At 48.1% G+C, this 16740-nt stretch overlaps 1 protein-coding gene and 2 long non-coding RNA genes across 3 annotated transcripts in view; 2 read left to right on the forward strand and 1 right to left on the reverse strand.

The window, feature by feature from the left end:
• The first annotated feature begins 3028 nt into the window (after window positions 1-3028).
• On the forward strand, window positions 3029-7591 carry LOC136627101 (uncharacterized). Its single transcript, XR_010792756.1, has 4 exons — window positions 3029-3265; window positions 6789-6934; window positions 7160-7258; window positions 7349-7591. It is a non-coding gene; the product is annotated as an uncharacterized lncRNA (long non-coding RNA).
• Window positions 7592-11337: 3746 nt separating this feature from the next.
• LOC136628547 (uncharacterized) lies at window positions 11338-13958 on the reverse strand. Its single transcript, XR_010792887.1, has 3 exons — window positions 13666-13958; window positions 11857-12002; window positions 11338-11631 (listed from the first exon to the last, which is right to left on the reverse strand). It is a non-coding gene; the product is annotated as an uncharacterized lncRNA (long non-coding RNA).
• Window positions 13959-14148: 190 nt separating this feature from the next.
• TMEM161A (transmembrane protein 161A) overlaps window positions 14149-16740 on the forward strand; it is a 59568-nt gene continuing 56976 nt past the window's right edge. Inside the window, exon 1 of the mRNA XM_066604538.1 lies at window positions 14149-14275. Within this exon, the coding sequence (XP_066460635.1) occupies window positions 14273-14275 (3 nt within the window). The 5' untranslated portion in view covers window positions 14149-14272. The remainder of the gene's footprint in view (window positions 14276-16740) is intronic.

Below are 16740 nucleotides of genomic sequence, written 5' to 3' on the forward strand. Positions count from 1 at the left end.
GTCAGAAGATGGCGACAGTTCAATAAAAATATTTTTTCTTTTAAATTTCCTCTACTCGTAAAAATAAAAACAACATAGATTTGGTATCGCTGTAATTGTACTGAACCATAGAAAAAAAAAGAAAAAAAACATGCCAGTTTCACACTGCCGAAAATAATCGTGTGAGATTTGTAACACACAAATTTGTAACATGAGATTTGTAACAACACGTGAGACACACGAATCACCAATTCTTTTGAATGGGGTCATAGACATAAGCGATGCGGCGGGGGGGGGGAATTGCAGCATGTCCTATCTTTGAGAGTTCCCTCAGAATGCCGGGCATCGCATTAGCCATTGTTTTCAATGTGTCCGGCGCAGCATCATACCACATGCTAGAAGTACGCCGCGCGATGGGAGGTTTACCTATTGAAAACAATGGGAAACACTCTGCGATCCTCCATCGCGGCTTTTAGCTACTCCCCTGAAGTGATGCGAGGTGGTTTACCCACAAAAACGTCCCGCATATGCCGGGACATTGCATGTTTGTCAGCGCAATATTGGGCCTGATATCACACTCGCTCGTGTTAAATTAGCCGTAAGATGTAATGTATGACGTGAAAAACAAGACTCTCAAAAATGGCTCAATTTAATTTTTCCCACTTACAACTTTTTTTTATAGTTTTTCAGTACATTATGTAGTAAATTAAATGGTTCCATTAAAAAAATACAACTTGTGCCCCCCCCCAAAAAACCCTCAGAAGTTGATGGAAAGATAAAGTTATGGGGGAAAATTTACTAAGACTGGCATTTCCTGCCCCGACCTTGGTAAGATTTCCCCCACGCACGGAATACATGAAGAGGTGCACATCCCCAGCATGTCCGTGGGCCTTCACAGGAAGCATATTATTATATTTCACAAGACTTCTGCTCGATTCGCAACCGGATTGGTTGTTTGGGTTGGCTGATTCACAGTGATTGGTTGTTTGGGTTGGCTGATTCACCAAACAACCAATTAGGTTGCGAATCGAGCAGTAGTCCTGTGGAATAAGTTAATATGCTCACAGGAATGTACGCTCCCAATCAGGCACACATTTCTGGCATCATTTACTCCACTTTGGTCCAGGGCAGCCATGCCCCTCCCACTTTTTGGAGGGGCCTATGCAGGAGGAGAAAAAGTCACAAAAATCTTGTGCAATCAGGGCCTGTGCAAAATTTTACGACTTTTCTGTGCCAATTCTGGTATAGACCACCTAATAAATGTCCCTCATGATTTTTTTTAAATTGGGGTGAATAAAAAAACATTTAATTGGAGGTGCCCTCCTCAAGGGGTTAAGAGGTGTTCGCATCTTAGCGTTTCATGGCCAACAGTAACACCTGAGGCAGCAGCTTAACGCGGTTCCCATAACTCCTACTGGAATGAATGGGGGTTAAGAATATAGTGTAGCACAGCCCGCCATGCTATGTCCCTAACTGCCATGTTATGGCGTTGCGCTACTTTGTTTCCGTAACTCCCACTTACTTCAATAGGATTTATGGAAATGGCGTAAAGTTGCGGATGTGGCGAGGTGATCAGTAAACAACCATGGATTTCTCATCTCAACCATGAAACCCTGAGCTAAGACAACCCCTCCAAGCCCTCACGTGATCGCGCTTAATAGGCAAAATATAAAAGGGCTCCAGCAGTAGAGAATAGGAGGAACAGGAAGATTCTAATACAAATTGGCGCCAAGTGTTACAACTTCTGAATGTGACTTCATAAAAACTAAGAAATGATCGTTACTAGATGTTCTAACAAACATTTCCAGTTTCTATCCTCGGCACACGAGGTCCTGTCTGATAGCATGGCAGCACGCCGTCCCTTCTTGTCCAGACATCGGCAGTTTATCTTTAGAGCTCGGTCAGACGAGCGTTTTTTTTTTGCATGAATTGCCGCGCTAAAAAAAAAAAAAAAAAGGCGCACATCGCGTAAAGAAAAATCGTGTGACCGGGTGCATTTGCACTCGCATGTCCCATCTTTCGCAGGTGTGATTATTTAGCGCCTCTAAAAAATGGACATGTGATCGCTTTCATTGGAAAGCATTGATTCTAATAGAGCCGATTTTTAAGCGTGCCTATTCACGCGCTAAAAAAAAGCAAAACGCTTGTCTGACCGTTAAAACCGCACCAGAAAGTGTGTTGTGAGAAGTGTTCAGTTTTTCCGCAGTTTTTGATGGAGTTGCGTTAAAAAAATGCAACAGCATTGAGAACCGCTGCAAATTCATGTTCGATTTTCCAGTTGTTTTTGTGGTGCGGTTTTGACCCCCCATCAGTCACACGGTGCGTATACAGCCCTAATATCAGAGTATATGTCTGGCAACCAATGCATCTCCCTCCTATTCAGGTCAGTGGCCCAGTGATGCCCTGAGCGCCCCCCACCTGACAGTTTACTCCTGCTGTATAGGTCGTCTCACAAAAAACATCCCCTCAGAGAGCTCCGTCCATGGAAAAATAAAAAAGGTAAAAAAATGTTAAAAAAAAATGTAAAAAATGAATTTTTTTATTGTGCAAAAATGGAAAGACCTAAAAAATTACGAATTTTGGTACGGTCCTAATCATAACGACCTGCAGAAAAAAACCTATCATGTCATTTATGCTATTAAAAAAACAACAAATTAGCAGAAATGATGTTTTCTCTCCCTGCCCGCCAAAAAAAATGAATAAAAGTTTTACAAAACATTATAGTATAAACTACAGTTCGCTGCGCAAAGAACGAGTCCTCATACGGCCAATGGAAAAATAAAAGTTATGGCTTTTGAAAAGTGGAGATGAAAATCCCCCAAAAATCGCCACACCCTCTTGGACAAAATAGGTTGCGTCACTAAAGGGTTAATTAAGTATTGATAACCTATTTTCGGGATAGATCATCAGTAGTTGATTGGTCGGGTCCGCTGCTCAATGTCTCCATCCATCAGCTGACTGAAGCAACTGCAGCACCTATGTATGGCGCCCTGTCTGATCACGTGGACGTGACGTCACCATAGGTCCTTGAGCCTACTACGGTTTGCATATTAGTAGTTTACACTGCGGTTATTCCTGCTGCCGATTCCAGCCAATGAGGTGGCTGGAATCGGCACCATGTGACCTCCCATTGTGCACGAGCAGTACAGTTCAGCTGCCGTGCACGATGAGAGCTGTGCCCGCGCCTCACGTGACCGGTGACGTCACCGGTACTTGAATTTGCCCGCGAATTCCGAGCCTACAGAGGAAGCTGATGGTTGGAGCCTTTTATACTACTTTCAACGTGGTGAGTACCTACCTGAGATTAATGTGCTGTGTGCTGCTGTGTGGTGAGTACCTACCTGAGATTAATGTGCTGTGTGCTGCTGTGTGGTGAGTACCTACCTGAGATTAATGTGCTGTGTGCTGCTGTGTGGTGAGTACCTACCTGAGATTAATGTGCTGTGTGCTGCTGTGTGGTGAGTACCTACCTGAGATTAATGTGCTGTGTGCTGCTGTGTGGTGAGTACCTACCTGAGATTAATGTGCTGTGTGCTGCTGTGTGGTGAGTACCTACCTGAGATTAATGTGCTGTGTGCTGCTGTGTGGTGAGTACCTACCTGAGATTAATGTGCTGTGCGCTGTGTGTGGTGAGTACCTACCTGAGATTAATGTGCTGTGTGCTGCTGTGTGGTGAGTACCTACCTGAGATTAATGTGCTGTGTGGTGAGTACCTACCTGAGATTAATGTGCTGTGTGGTGAGTACCTACCTGAGATTAATGCGCTGTGCGCTACGTGTGGTGAGTACCTACCTGAGATTTATGCGCTGTGCGCTACGTGTGGTGAGTACCTACCTGAGATTAATGCGCTGTGTGCTGAGTACCTACCTGAGATTAATGCGCTGTGTGCTGAGTACCTACCTGAGATTAATGCGCTGTGTGGTGAGTACCTACCTGAGATTAATGCGCTGTGTGGTGAGTACCTACCTGAGATTAATGCGCTGTGTGGTGAGTACCTACCTGAGATTAATGCGCTGTGCGCTACGTGTGGTGAGTACCTACCTGAGATTAATGCGCTGTGTGCTGCTGTGTGGTGAGTACCTACCTGAGATTAATGTGCTGTGTGGTGAGTACCTACCTGAGATTAATGCGCTGTGCGCTACGTGTGGTGAGTACCTACCTGAGATTAATGCGCTGTGCGCTACGTGTGGTGAGTACCTACCTGAGATTAATGCGCTGTGCGCTACGTGTGGTGAGTACCTACCTGAGATTTATGCGCTGTGCGCTACGTGTGGTGAGTACCTACCTGAGATTAATGCGCTGTGTGCTGAGTACCTACCTGAGATTAATGCGCTGTGTGCTGAGTACCTACCTGAGATTAATGCGCTGTGTGCTGAGTACCTACCTGAGATTAATGCGCTGTGTGCTGAGTACCTACCTGAGATTAATGCGCTACGTGTGGTGAGTACCTACCTGAGATTAATGTGCTGTGTGCTGCTGTGTGGTGAGTACCTACCTGAGATTAATGTGCTGTGTGCTGCTGTGTGGTGAGTACCTACCTGAGATTAATGTGCTGTGTGCTGCTGTGTGGTGAGTACCTACCTGAGATTAGTGTGCTGCTGTGTGGTGAGTACCTACCTGAGATTAATGTGCTGTGTGCTGCTGTGTGGTGAGTACCTACCTGAGATTAATGCGCTGTGTGGTGAGTACCTACCTGAGATTTATGCGCTGTGCGCTACGTGTGGTGAGTACCTACCTGAGATTAATGCGCTGTGTGGTGAGTACCTACCTGAGATTAATGCGCTGTGTGGTGAGTACCTACCTGAGATTAATGCGCTGTGTGCTGAGTACCTACCTGAGATTAATGCGCTGTGTGGTGAGTACCTACCTGAGATTAATGCGCTGTGTGCTGAGTACCTACCTGAGATTAATGCGCTGTGCGCTACGTGTGGTGAGTACCTACCTGAGATTAATGCGCTGTGTGCTGCTGTGTGGTGAGTACCTACCTGAGATTAATGTGCTGTGTGCTGCTGTGTGGTGAGTACCTACCTGAGATTAATGTGCTGTGTGCTGCTGTGTGGTGAGTACCTACCTGAGATTAATGTGCTGTGTGCTGCTGTGTGGTGAGTACCTACCTGAGATTAATGTGCTGTGTGCTGCTGTGTGGTGAGTACCTACCTGAGATTAATGTGCTGTGTGCTGCTGTGTGGTGAGTACCTACCTGAGATTAATGTGCTGTGTGCTGCTGTGTGGTGAGTACCTACCTGAGATTAATGTGCTGTGTGCTGCTGTGTGGTGAGTACCTACCTGAGATTAATGTGCTGTGTGCTGATGTGTGGTGAGTACCTACCTGAGATTAATGTGCTGTGTGCTGCTGTGTGGTGAGTACCTACCTGAGATTAATGTGCTGTGTGGTGAGTACCTACCTGAGATTAATGCGCTGTGCGCTACGTGTGGTGAGTACCTACCTGAGATTTATGCGCTGTGCGCTACGTGTGGTGAGTACCTACCTGAGATTAATGCGCTGTGTGCTGAGTACCTACCTGAGATTAATGCGCTGTGTGCTGAGTACCTACCTGAGATTAATGCGCTGTGTGCTGAGTACCTACCTGAGATTAATGCGCTGTGTGGTGAGTACCTACCTGAGATTAATGCGCTGTGTGGTGAGTACCTACCTGAGATTAATGCGCTGTGCGCTACGTGTGGTGAGTACCTACCTGAGATTAATGCGCTGTGCGCTACGTGTGGTGAGTACCTACCTGAGATTAATGCGCTGTGTGCTGCTGTGTGGTGAGTACCTACCTGAGATTAATGTGCTGTGTGCTGCTGTGTGGTGAGTACCTACCTGAGATTAGTGTGCTGCTGTGTGGTGAGTACCTACCTGAGATTAATGTGCTGTGTGCTGCTTTGTGGTGAGTACCTACCTGAGATTAATGCGCTGTGTGGTGAGTACCTACCTGAGATTTATGCGCTGTGCGCTACGTGTGGTGAGTACCTACCTGAGATTAATGCGCTGTGTGGTGAGTACCTACCTGAGATTAATGCGCTGTGTGGTGAGTACCTACCTGAGATTAATGCGCTGTGTGGTGAGTACCTACCTGAGATTAATGCGCTGTGTGGTGAGTACCTACCTGAGATTAATGCGCTGTGTGGTGAGTACCTACCTGAGATTAATGCGCTGTGCGCTACGTGTGGTGAGTACCTACCTGAGATTAATGCGCTGTGTGCTGCTGTGTGGTGAGTACCTACCTGAGATTAATGTGCTGTGTGCTGCTGTGTGGTGAGTACCTACCTGAGATTAATGTGCTGTGTGGTGAGTACCTACCTGAGATTAATGTGCTGTGTGCTGCTGTGTGGTGAGTACCTACCTGAGATTAATGCGCAGTGTGGTGAGTACCTACCTGAGATTAATGTGCTGTGTGCTGCTGTGTGGTGAGTACCTACCTGAGATTAATGTGCTGTGTGGTGAGTACCTACCTGAGATTAATGTGCTGTGTGGTGAGTACCTACCTGAGATTAATGCGCTGTGTGCTGAGTACCTACCTGAGATTAATGCGCTGTGTGCTGAGTACCTACCTGAGATTAATGCGCTGTGTGCTGAGTACCTACCTGAGATTAATGCGCTGTGTGCTGAGTACCTACCTGAGATTAATGCGCTGTGTGCTGAGTACCTACCTGAGATTAATGCGCTGTGTGCTGAGTACCTACCTGAGATTAATGCGCTGTGCGCTACGTGTGGTGAGTACCTACCTGAGATTAATGCTACGTGTGGTGAGTACCTACCTGAGATTTGTGCGACGCCACCTGACACAACCTGTCTTTTTTTGCAGATTTGTGCGCTACGTGGGGAGACGCGGCCACCCGAGATTTGTGCGCTTTTTTTTGCAAACTTACGTGTGGAGATGATCCTGACGTTTGGACGCGTTTTGAGAAGAATTTCGCTTCGCTTGCACACAAGCTGACATAACTCGTCGAGGTAAGCTGCTGCATCTGCTAAAATTTTCATTGCGTGCATCTGCTCATATGTGCTTATTTTGCGCATATTTGCAGGTTTTCGTGTGTACGTGTATATATAATATATGATTCTTCTGACCAGGTTGGGGGAGTAGTGGTCAATGTAAGTGGGTAGAGCGGATCTAGGGATCAGTAATACTGGTGTGATGTGACTGTTAACCTGCTGATTTTTCGTTATTTCCTGCAGATCTGACGTCCTTGAGAATGGGAAGGCTGTCCGACAGTGAAGAGACCCTCGACGTTCAGCAATCTTGAAACCCTTCGTTTTATGGACTACTTTTTGCCGGTGACTCACCTTTTTTTTTGGGGGGGTATTTTTGGATAGACTAAGCTTTTATTTATTTTCTTGCAAACTTTTTTTCCTTCTTCTTTACAGGTGAGCTGATAAGTTATTTCAAGATTACCACACTGCGTTTGCTCACAATCATTGTTGAAGCAGCAGAGACTGACGGTCCTAGATGTTGGCTCAGTAGGACGCTTTCAAGATGGGCATGTTTGCAAATCGAAGTGATTCTTACATTGTTTTTTCTGTGCCTTGTTGTACTTCGTTTAAGTGGTAAAAATGGGCAGTTAGAAGTTGTGTATATTAATTAAAATTAAGAATATTGACAGTTTTGAAGACATTGTAATTTTTTAACATTTGCAAATGTTATCTCATATGTGCAAGCATACTCTACACATCTTTGCCAACATATTTCCATCTGTTCACTTTATTCTGGACGCACATTTGCAAAAACATCCTTTGTTTGGAACCATTTTGGAGACATTCAAGTTGAACCTCATTTTTCCTCATTTTGCTAAATCCTTTTTCCTCCACCGAGCCAAGATTGCAAAGGCTCGTGGGTGTCCGAATACATACCCCCTAAAATGGCCCTATTTTACAAAGTACACCCCTTTGTGTTCACTGAGTGGTGTCAGGAGTATTTAGATCACACATTTTCAGGAATTAATGGAATTATGATAAAAAAAAATTATAATAAGGCTTTATTTCACCAAAAATCATCATTTTCATGTGCACTGACACCCCAAAATGGATACCCCTGTTTGTATTGTTTTCAGAAATGTACCCATTGTGGCCCTAATGTTATGTTAGTATGCACAAATGGGACCCAAAATGTAATCAGTACTATGTGGCTTTCTGAACAGACTGTTATGATCGTGTGGGCAGATTGAGCAGACTGCCAACACCATCGTGACCAAAGGACTAGTAGTCTAGTAGTATACATGCACACAGGAAACACAGGAGATTCACATGGAATCCATGCAACTAACCCTGTGCTAAAGAGGGGGGGGGGGGTGTCAACAGTGGCCCAACCTAAGCATATACATCCCCAAATAAGAGGGCGGCCCAGCGGTCTTCGGAACTGGGCCATAGCTGATCCTAGGAGCCACAGAACAGGACACACGCATGGCATATAACAGAGACGGAACAGAATACACAGAGATAGAAAACACTGCATACAGAAGCCAAAAATGCAACCACTACTAACAGGCTGATTATAAAGAACAGGTATTACTTGACATTGTAGACAAAACGTGAAGCTAGCGGGCGAACTTCTAAGCTCCTGGTTATACCGCTAGTCCCCACACTAACCATGAGTTCAGGAGACCCGGACAATACTGCCCACTTGGCCTGTAGCAGCAGCCACAATGCATACTCGAGTATAGCCGATCCCAGTGTTAGCCGAGGTACCTAATATTACCCCTTGCCTTATACTCAAGTCAATTGACTCCAGGTTTTTGGGGTAAAAGTTGGTACCTTGGCTTATACTCAGGTCGGCTTAGACTGAAGTATATCTGATTACATACAAAAACCTAATGAAATAAGAGCAATCGTTGCATGCAAAGCATTAACCCTTTCCAATCCACTTATTTTTTCTCACCCATTCTCCCCAGCTCCAAATAAATTGGTTCTGGGGAGAATGGGTGAGAAAAAAATACACTTTCCCTGCACCCTCCTGAGCTGACAGAGTTCAGGAGGGTGCAGGGAGGGACCTGCTTACCTGTCCGGCGTCTTCAGTACTCTCCTTCTGCCTCCCGGTTCGGCGATCATGTGACTGCTGGGGTCAGGTAACACCGGCGGTCACATGATCGCCGGCCAGAATCTATGCATTACATAGCGCTAAGTAATGTGTAAAGGAGAAGGCAGAAAGGATTAAAATCCCTTTCTGCCTTCTCCTCGGGGGTCTTCGATGAGGACCAGTGCAGGAGTGCATCTGCACCCGATGTGCCTGACGATCGGTTGCAGATCCACTCCTGCACTGCAGTGTCGGGCCTGCCCCGACATTGGAGGGAAATTATGATGTCGGGGCAGGCCCGACATTGGACTGGAAAGGGTTAACAGCGGGAATCTGTCTCACCCATCCCCTCTGTGGCTGCGGGAGGCCAACTGTCATTAGCAACAGTCTTCAGCAGTAGATGGTGTGGGCTCAGATCTGTAGGATGTAGATGCAAGTCCATTCCAGAAAGCTGCTTCCTAACATATACATACATTCACGTGCTGCGGTGGCAAGGGGTTAAAAGTGTTCCCTGGGACTCCAGTACTGATGATCTATGCGCAGTGAAGTGGTGATCTGCCTCCCAGAATCCCTGCCAATCAGCTGATGACGAGTGCGCACCGCTGCCACTTCAGTCTATGCCAGACGCAGCACCGTACATTTCCGGCTGTACACGCCTGCATAGGATTGCATTTCAATACGCAATCCTATGCAGAAGGCCGTGGTTTGTCTACGCGCAATCACGCGCAGAAAACAAACCGCGCCATGCTCTAATTCTGTGCGGGGTTCGCAGAGCCCCGTACAGAAACGCCACTCGCTGGCTGCCGGCTCTGCGCATGTGGCGTCTGCTGGCACATGAGACAGAGCTGCGGGAGTGGGCGAGTTCCGCACTGCTCTCTGCAGGCGCTCAGGTCGGGTCCCGTTGCGAGCAGCTGGATGCGACACGGCCGTCTGCAGGCGGCCTTAGGCCTCATGTCCACTGGAAAAATACAATCCGCGTAGAATCGGCTTTCAATTGTATAATTTTCATGCAGATATACGCACACATTGCTGTCAATGTGATAGCAATGTGGCCGATCCGCGGTAAAATGGAGCATGCCGCGGTTTTTTCTCCCACGCATGAAAAACGCAATTCTATTAAAATTCCATCCGCGGGTGCAAAAATCAGTTTAATGGACGGGATGGCCAATGATTCCCTAGGGGCAAATCCGCTGCGGAAACCGCAATTCCATTTTGCTAGTGGACATGAGGCCTTAAGGCTCCTTCCCACAGACGTGTCTACCGTGTTTCCCCGAAAGTAAGACAGTGTCTTACTTTCTTTTTATCCCCAAAAGCCCCACTATGTCTTACTTTCGGGGTATGTCTTATATTGGAAAACGGAGCATGAAAAAATCTGGACCATGCTCCATTTTCATGCGGGTCTCGCGGGACACAATCAAATTGTACTCACACGCTCTGGTTCTTCTCTTCGCCGCGGCGCCATCTTCTCTCAGTCGCGGCCGGATCATTTTGCTTCGGCCCGGCGCATGTGCGGGGCACGTCACCGACGTCATCATGCACATCCGCCGAGCCGAAGAAAGAAGATCCGGCCGCGACGAGAGAAGATGACGCCGCAGCGAAGGAAGTATCCGGAGCGTGTGAGAGGTAAGTTAATTCTGATTTATTCCTATTTTCAGCGCTCATGTCCGCGGGGCAGGAGGGACCCGCTGCAGATTCTACATGGAGAATCCGTAGCGGGCCTGATTTTCCCCGTGGACATGAGGCCAAAGGCGGCAGACGCGGTGACGTATGGAGGGGGGGGCGGCGCGGAAGTGGGCAGGAGGCGGCGCGCAGCTACCGTAGATGAGAGGGAGGCGGCAATACCCCCGTGTTTCCCCGAAAGTAAGACATATGTCTTACTTTCGGGGTACGGCTTACATTGGCCGACCCCCCCTGAAACCCCCGATACGTCTTAAAATCGGGGGGTGTCTTACTATCGGGGAAACACGGTATTCAACCTAATAGCTCAATGCTTACGGTGCGTAATTTCACAGCGGAATTCCGCACCGTAAAATGCCGCGGGTATACGCGCGGACGGCTTCCATTGCAGTCTGTGGAAGCCGTCCATTCACGCTATTTTCCGCTGTAGCACAGCGGAAAATAGCGTGAAACCGCCTCTACGCCTACCGCCAGCCGCGTCACATGCCGCTGCGGTGCGTCTCACGCTCTATTACCCATGCGCACTGAGGCGTCATGCGGGACTCCGGAACCAGAGGTAAGTATTGGGGTCTCTTGGGGCTGCCGTGATGGGCTCCGCCCCGGAATTCCATGGTGGAGCTCGTCGCAGCCGGCCTTACAGCGTGGGTAATCAGGAGCCTGAAAACATAAATAAGGTAAAACAAATTCAAATCACGTTTTATTATTTATTAAAAATGTGGATTTTACACCAAGTGTCATTCCCTGATAAACCAAAGGCCGCTGTGTTTGGGGATCTTTTCTGTTTACTCAATCGGTGTAAAATATTGCGCAGTTTTTCAGGATACTCCAAAAAGCTTATAAAAAAAAAAAAAAAAAGGTGAGTCACCGGCAAAAAGCAGTCCATAAAACGAAGGGTTTCAAGATTGCTGAACGTCGAGGGTCTCTTCACTGTCCGCCAGCCTTCCCATTCTCAAGGACGTCAGATCTGCAGGAAATAACGAAAAATCAGCAGGTTAACAGTCACATCACACCAGTATTACTGATCCCTAGATCCGCTCTACCCACTTACATTGACCACTACTCCCCCAACCTGGTCAGAAGAATCATATATTATATATACACGTACACACGAAAACCTGCAAATATGCGCAAAATAAGCACGTATGAGCAGATGCACGCAATGAAAATTTTAGCAGATGCAGCAGCTTACCTCGACGAGTTATGTCAGCTTGTGTGCAAGCGAAGCGAAATTCTTCTCAAAACGCGTCCAAACGTCAGGATCCTCTCCACACGTAAGTTTGCAAAAAAAAGCGCACAAATCTCGGGTGGCTGCGTCTCCCCACGTAGCGCACAAATCTGCAAAAAAAGACAGGTTGCGTCAGGTGGCGTCGCGCAAATCTCAGGTAGGTACTCAGCACACAGCGCATTAATCTCAGGTAGGTACTCAGCACACAGCGCATTAATCTCAGGTAGGTACTCAGCACACAGCGCATTAATCTCAGGTAGGTACTCAGCACACAGCGCATTAATCTCAGGTAGGTACTCACCACACAGCGCATTAATCTCAGGTAGGTACTCAGCACACAGCGCATTAATCTCAGGTAGGTACTCACCACACAGCGCATTAATCTCAGGTAGGTACTCACCACACAGCGCATTAATCTCAGGTAGGTACTCACCACACAGCGCATTAATCTCAGGTAGGTACTCACCACACAGCGCATTAATCTCAGGTAGGTACTCACCACACAGCAGCACATTAATCTCAGGTAGGTACTCACCACACAGCAGCACATTAATCTCAGGTAGGTACTCACCACACAGCAGCACACAGCACATTAATCTCAGGTAGGTACTCACCACACGTAGCGCACAGCGCATTAATCTCAGGTAGGTACTCATCACACAGCGCATTAATCTCAGGTAGGTACTCACCACACAGCGCATTAATCTCAGGTAGGTACTCACCACACAGCGCATTAATCTCAGGTAGGTACTCACCACACAGCAGCACATTAATCTCAGGTAGGTACTCACCACACAGCAGCACATTAATCTCAGGTAGGTACTCACCACACAGCAGCACACAGCACATTAATCTCAGGTAGGTACTCACCACACGTAGCGCACAGCGCATTAATCTCAGGTAGGTACTCATCACACAGCGCATTAATCTCAGGTAGGTACTCACCACACAGCGCATTAATCTCAGGTAGGTACTCACCACACGTAGCGCACAGCGCATAAATCTCAGGTAGGTACTCACCACACAGCGCATTAATCTCAGGTAGGTACTCACCACACAGCGCATTAATCTCAGGTAGGTACTCACCACACAGCAGCACACAGCACATTAATCTCAGGTAGGTACTCACCACACAGCGCATTAATCTCAGGTAGGTACTCACCACACAGCGCATTAATCTCAGGTAGGTACTCACCACACAGCGCATTAATCTCAGGTAGGTACTCACCACACAGCGCATTAATCTCAGGTAGGTACTCACCACACAGCAGCACACAGCACATTAATCTCAGGTAGGTACTCACCACACATCAGCACAGCACATTAATCTCAGGTAGGTACTCACCACACAGCGCATTAATCTCAGGTAGGTACTCAGCACACAGCGCATTAATCTCAGGTAGGTACTCACCACACAGCACATTAATCTCAGGTAGGTACTCACCACACGTAGCGCACAGCGCATAAATCTCAGGTAGGTACTCACCACACGCAGCGCACAGCGCATTAATCTCAGGTAGGTACTCACCACACAGCGCATTAATCTCAGGTAGGTACTCACCACACGTAGCGCACAGCGCATAAATCTCAGGTAGGTACTCACCACACGTAGCGCACAGCGCATTAATCTCAGGTAGGTACTCACCACACAGCAGCACACAGCACATTAATCTCAGGTAGGTACTCACCACACGTAGCGCACAGCGCATTAATCTCAGGTAGGTACTCACCACACAGCAGCACACAGCACATTAATCTCAGGTAGGTACTCACCACGTTGAAAGTAGTATAAAAGGCTCCAACCATCAGCTTCCTCTGTAGGCTCGGAATTCGCGGGCAAATTCAAGTACCGGTGACGTCACCGGTCACGTGAGGCGCGGGCACAGCTCTCATCGTGCACGGCAGCTGAACTGTACTGCTCGTGCACAATGGGAGGTCACATGGTGCCGATTCCAGCCACCTCATTGGCTGGAATCGGCAGCAGGAATAACCGCAGTGTAAACTACTAATATGCCTACGGTTTAGTGACTATGTAAAACCGTTCTACCAGCTCCACTTCTCCTGGATCAGCTCATTGGACCGCTTTCTTGCCACTTCCCCAGCGCCTCTAACTCCCGGCATGCACCACTCTTGACCCTGTAGTACCCGGATACATAGGTAGAATATAAATAACAAAGTACCGCCCATTAGATACGAGTTAACGCAGCCTATTGGTTTTTCTGCTGTCAATCAAAGCGCACTCATGTTTTGATTGGCTGAGAAGCTGCGACTTCTTGTAACTTCCTTAAAGGGACAGTACGGTGACCCTCCCTGCAGCTGTTCTGTCAGCGCATGGCTTAGGGGATGTGAGGTCTTCCCGGAGTCGCACAGGAACGTCAACATGGTGAGCGCTCTCAAGGACGAACTCTTGTGTTGTTCATGGCTGTGCGTGTAGATGCAGTCACCGCTATATCTAGGGGCAGCACAAGTGAAGAATACTACTTTAGTCCTCGGTGTATCACGTGCTGAGGACAACCAATCAGGTCACTGATGGCATTTGTTAAAGTGTGCTGGAAAATAAGAGCTGAGCCTGGTTACCCCGGACAACTGCATGTCCTCTCCTGTAGACCCTCAGCAGCCTCTCTGTTATGGGGGCTTTACACGGCTGGAAACCTATTGCAGTAACCGGGCGGAAGATCCGCAGAAAATCGCAGGCGTGGAAAGGCGTGTAAAATGGTTTTTGAAGTCAATGGAGTCGTCGGACCCGCAGCTCACACATAATTACTCTTGTGTATGGCTGCTGGTACCTGCGTCCTCACTAAGTGGCAGCAGGAAATACAAACCTTCAAAAACAAACCCTGCACTGTGCGTGTCCGCCTGCGAGCCGCCGCGGTCATCCGTGATAGAAGGTACGCAGGGGCGCCGGCCGAGGTCACAGCTGGAATCCGGTCCGGCCGTGTGCAGATCACGTGTCCACATCAGCGGTCCAGCTGTCCGTCAGAGGGCTGGTTATAAGGGCTCGTTCACACAGGCGGATTGGCGCTCCGTGTCATGCAGACGCTTACCCCCAGTGATTCGCACCGCCGTACTCTCTCGTATGTTTTTCACCTGGGCATTTTACCAGCATGAAAAAAAATGCAGCCTGTTCTATTGTGCGCAATATTACTGATCAAATGCCCTACGGCAATGATATGGCGTAAATAATCAGCCATATACATAATACAGGAGCGCTCGCGGCGGAGCTGTGCACGGAGGGGCATCTATGGCAGCTTATTGCCTCTTCACAATTAATACCTGCAGAAAAAAAAGAAGGCCCAGATACACAGTGAACACGCAGCTCCGGGCTGCGTCCGCCGGTGTAAGTGACCCCCTAAATGCAGCTCCTCCGTACACGGCGGCGGCGCTCTCCGCACTCTGATGCTCCTCTGGGTAGTTAGCAGTATGCATGGATGGCCTTATAAGCCTCCTCACTCACCTTCTAGGTGTCTCCTTAAGGAGTGATGTTACCCATCCCAACCCACATCACGGCCTCTCACCAGCCAACCCAGATCCTACCGTACACTGATGAAGGGCAAACATCCTGAAACGGCTGTCTGTGTGTGGAGTCTGGATTGGTTTTCCATGCCCCATCCTTTTTGCATAGACCTGTATAAAGCTGCCATCCAATAGGTGGCGCTGCAGAGTAGTGTTCCATCTTCCTTATTTGCATATTACCCAGAGGAGCATAGTTGGTCTTATCAAACCCCTCGCTCACATTCTAGGCATCACCTTAAGGGCTCCTTCATACTGGCGAGAAAATCGGGTGCTTTTTTTTTTTTTGTTTGTCTTGTTTGGGGGTTTTTTGCGTTGCGAAAAGGGAGTGAAAACGCACGATTATGAGACTAATGGATTTCAATGGTTTCGTTGTCATTTGCGATGTTTCCCCCACCTGCAATGCTGTGTGGGGGAAAAAAAATCGCAGCGCCTCCTTTCTTTCTGCGATATCGCCCGTTGCTTACAATTTGAAAGCAATGGGAGAAGATCGCAGTCTCTGGCTGCAGCTGTGACAGCCGCAGCGGGGGATTCCTTCATCCAGGGGTTTCATCTTGTCCTCAATAGGTCTGGAGTCAGCAGCACCAGCAGCCCTATTGAAAGCAATGACAGAACATCGTAATCTTCTGATCTGCTGTAACAGCAGCAGGGGATTCCTTCATGCCTGCGGAGTCCCATCATCACTGAACACTGACGGCAGCGGCAGGGTGTTCAGTGATGACGGGACTCCCCGCGTGAATGAAGGAATTCCCTGCCGCTGCTGTCACAGTAGAGCAGAAGATCGTAATTTTCTCCCATTGCTTTCAATGGTGTTGGCACTGCTGCTGCCCCAATCCCACAGACTTTAATGGACAATTTCAGTCCGTAATACAGACCACTATAGGACAGGCCGCGGTTTCCCCCTCACCTCCCCCATGTGCATAAAGTACCCGGATGAACAAATCCCACAATGCGATGGGTTTTTATTACTCATTTAAAATACATATATATGCTCGTAATACGGAGCTCAAACCCGCCTGTGTGAACGAGTCCTTATAAGCCGCCCTTTGAAGGCAACCAGAATGCTGATGGGGCTTTCTGTGACGATGATTTTGACACCCCTTATGCCTTATACACCAGGCGAATCTTCTGTCCATGTATTTCACATACAGCACACAGACCTATGAGGCTATGCACATGAGCGAGCGTTGGCCGCGTGACAAAAAATCGCTGCACCCATGGACAAGAACAGAGCATGCAATGTGCGCAGCGTGTGGAGGTGGGACATGTGCTGTCCCAGGCGAGTTGCCCGTGAGATTCTCGGAAGCGAATGTCACCTCCCGGTGTGAATCAAGTCTC

Source organism: Eleutherodactylus coqui, chromosome 5 (genome assembly GCF_035609145.1).
Source record: "Eleutherodactylus coqui strain aEleCoq1 chromosome 5, aEleCoq1.hap1, whole genome shotgun sequence".
Classification (NCBI taxonomy): domain Eukaryota; kingdom Metazoa; phylum Chordata; class Amphibia; order Anura; family Eleutherodactylidae; genus Eleutherodactylus; species Eleutherodactylus coqui.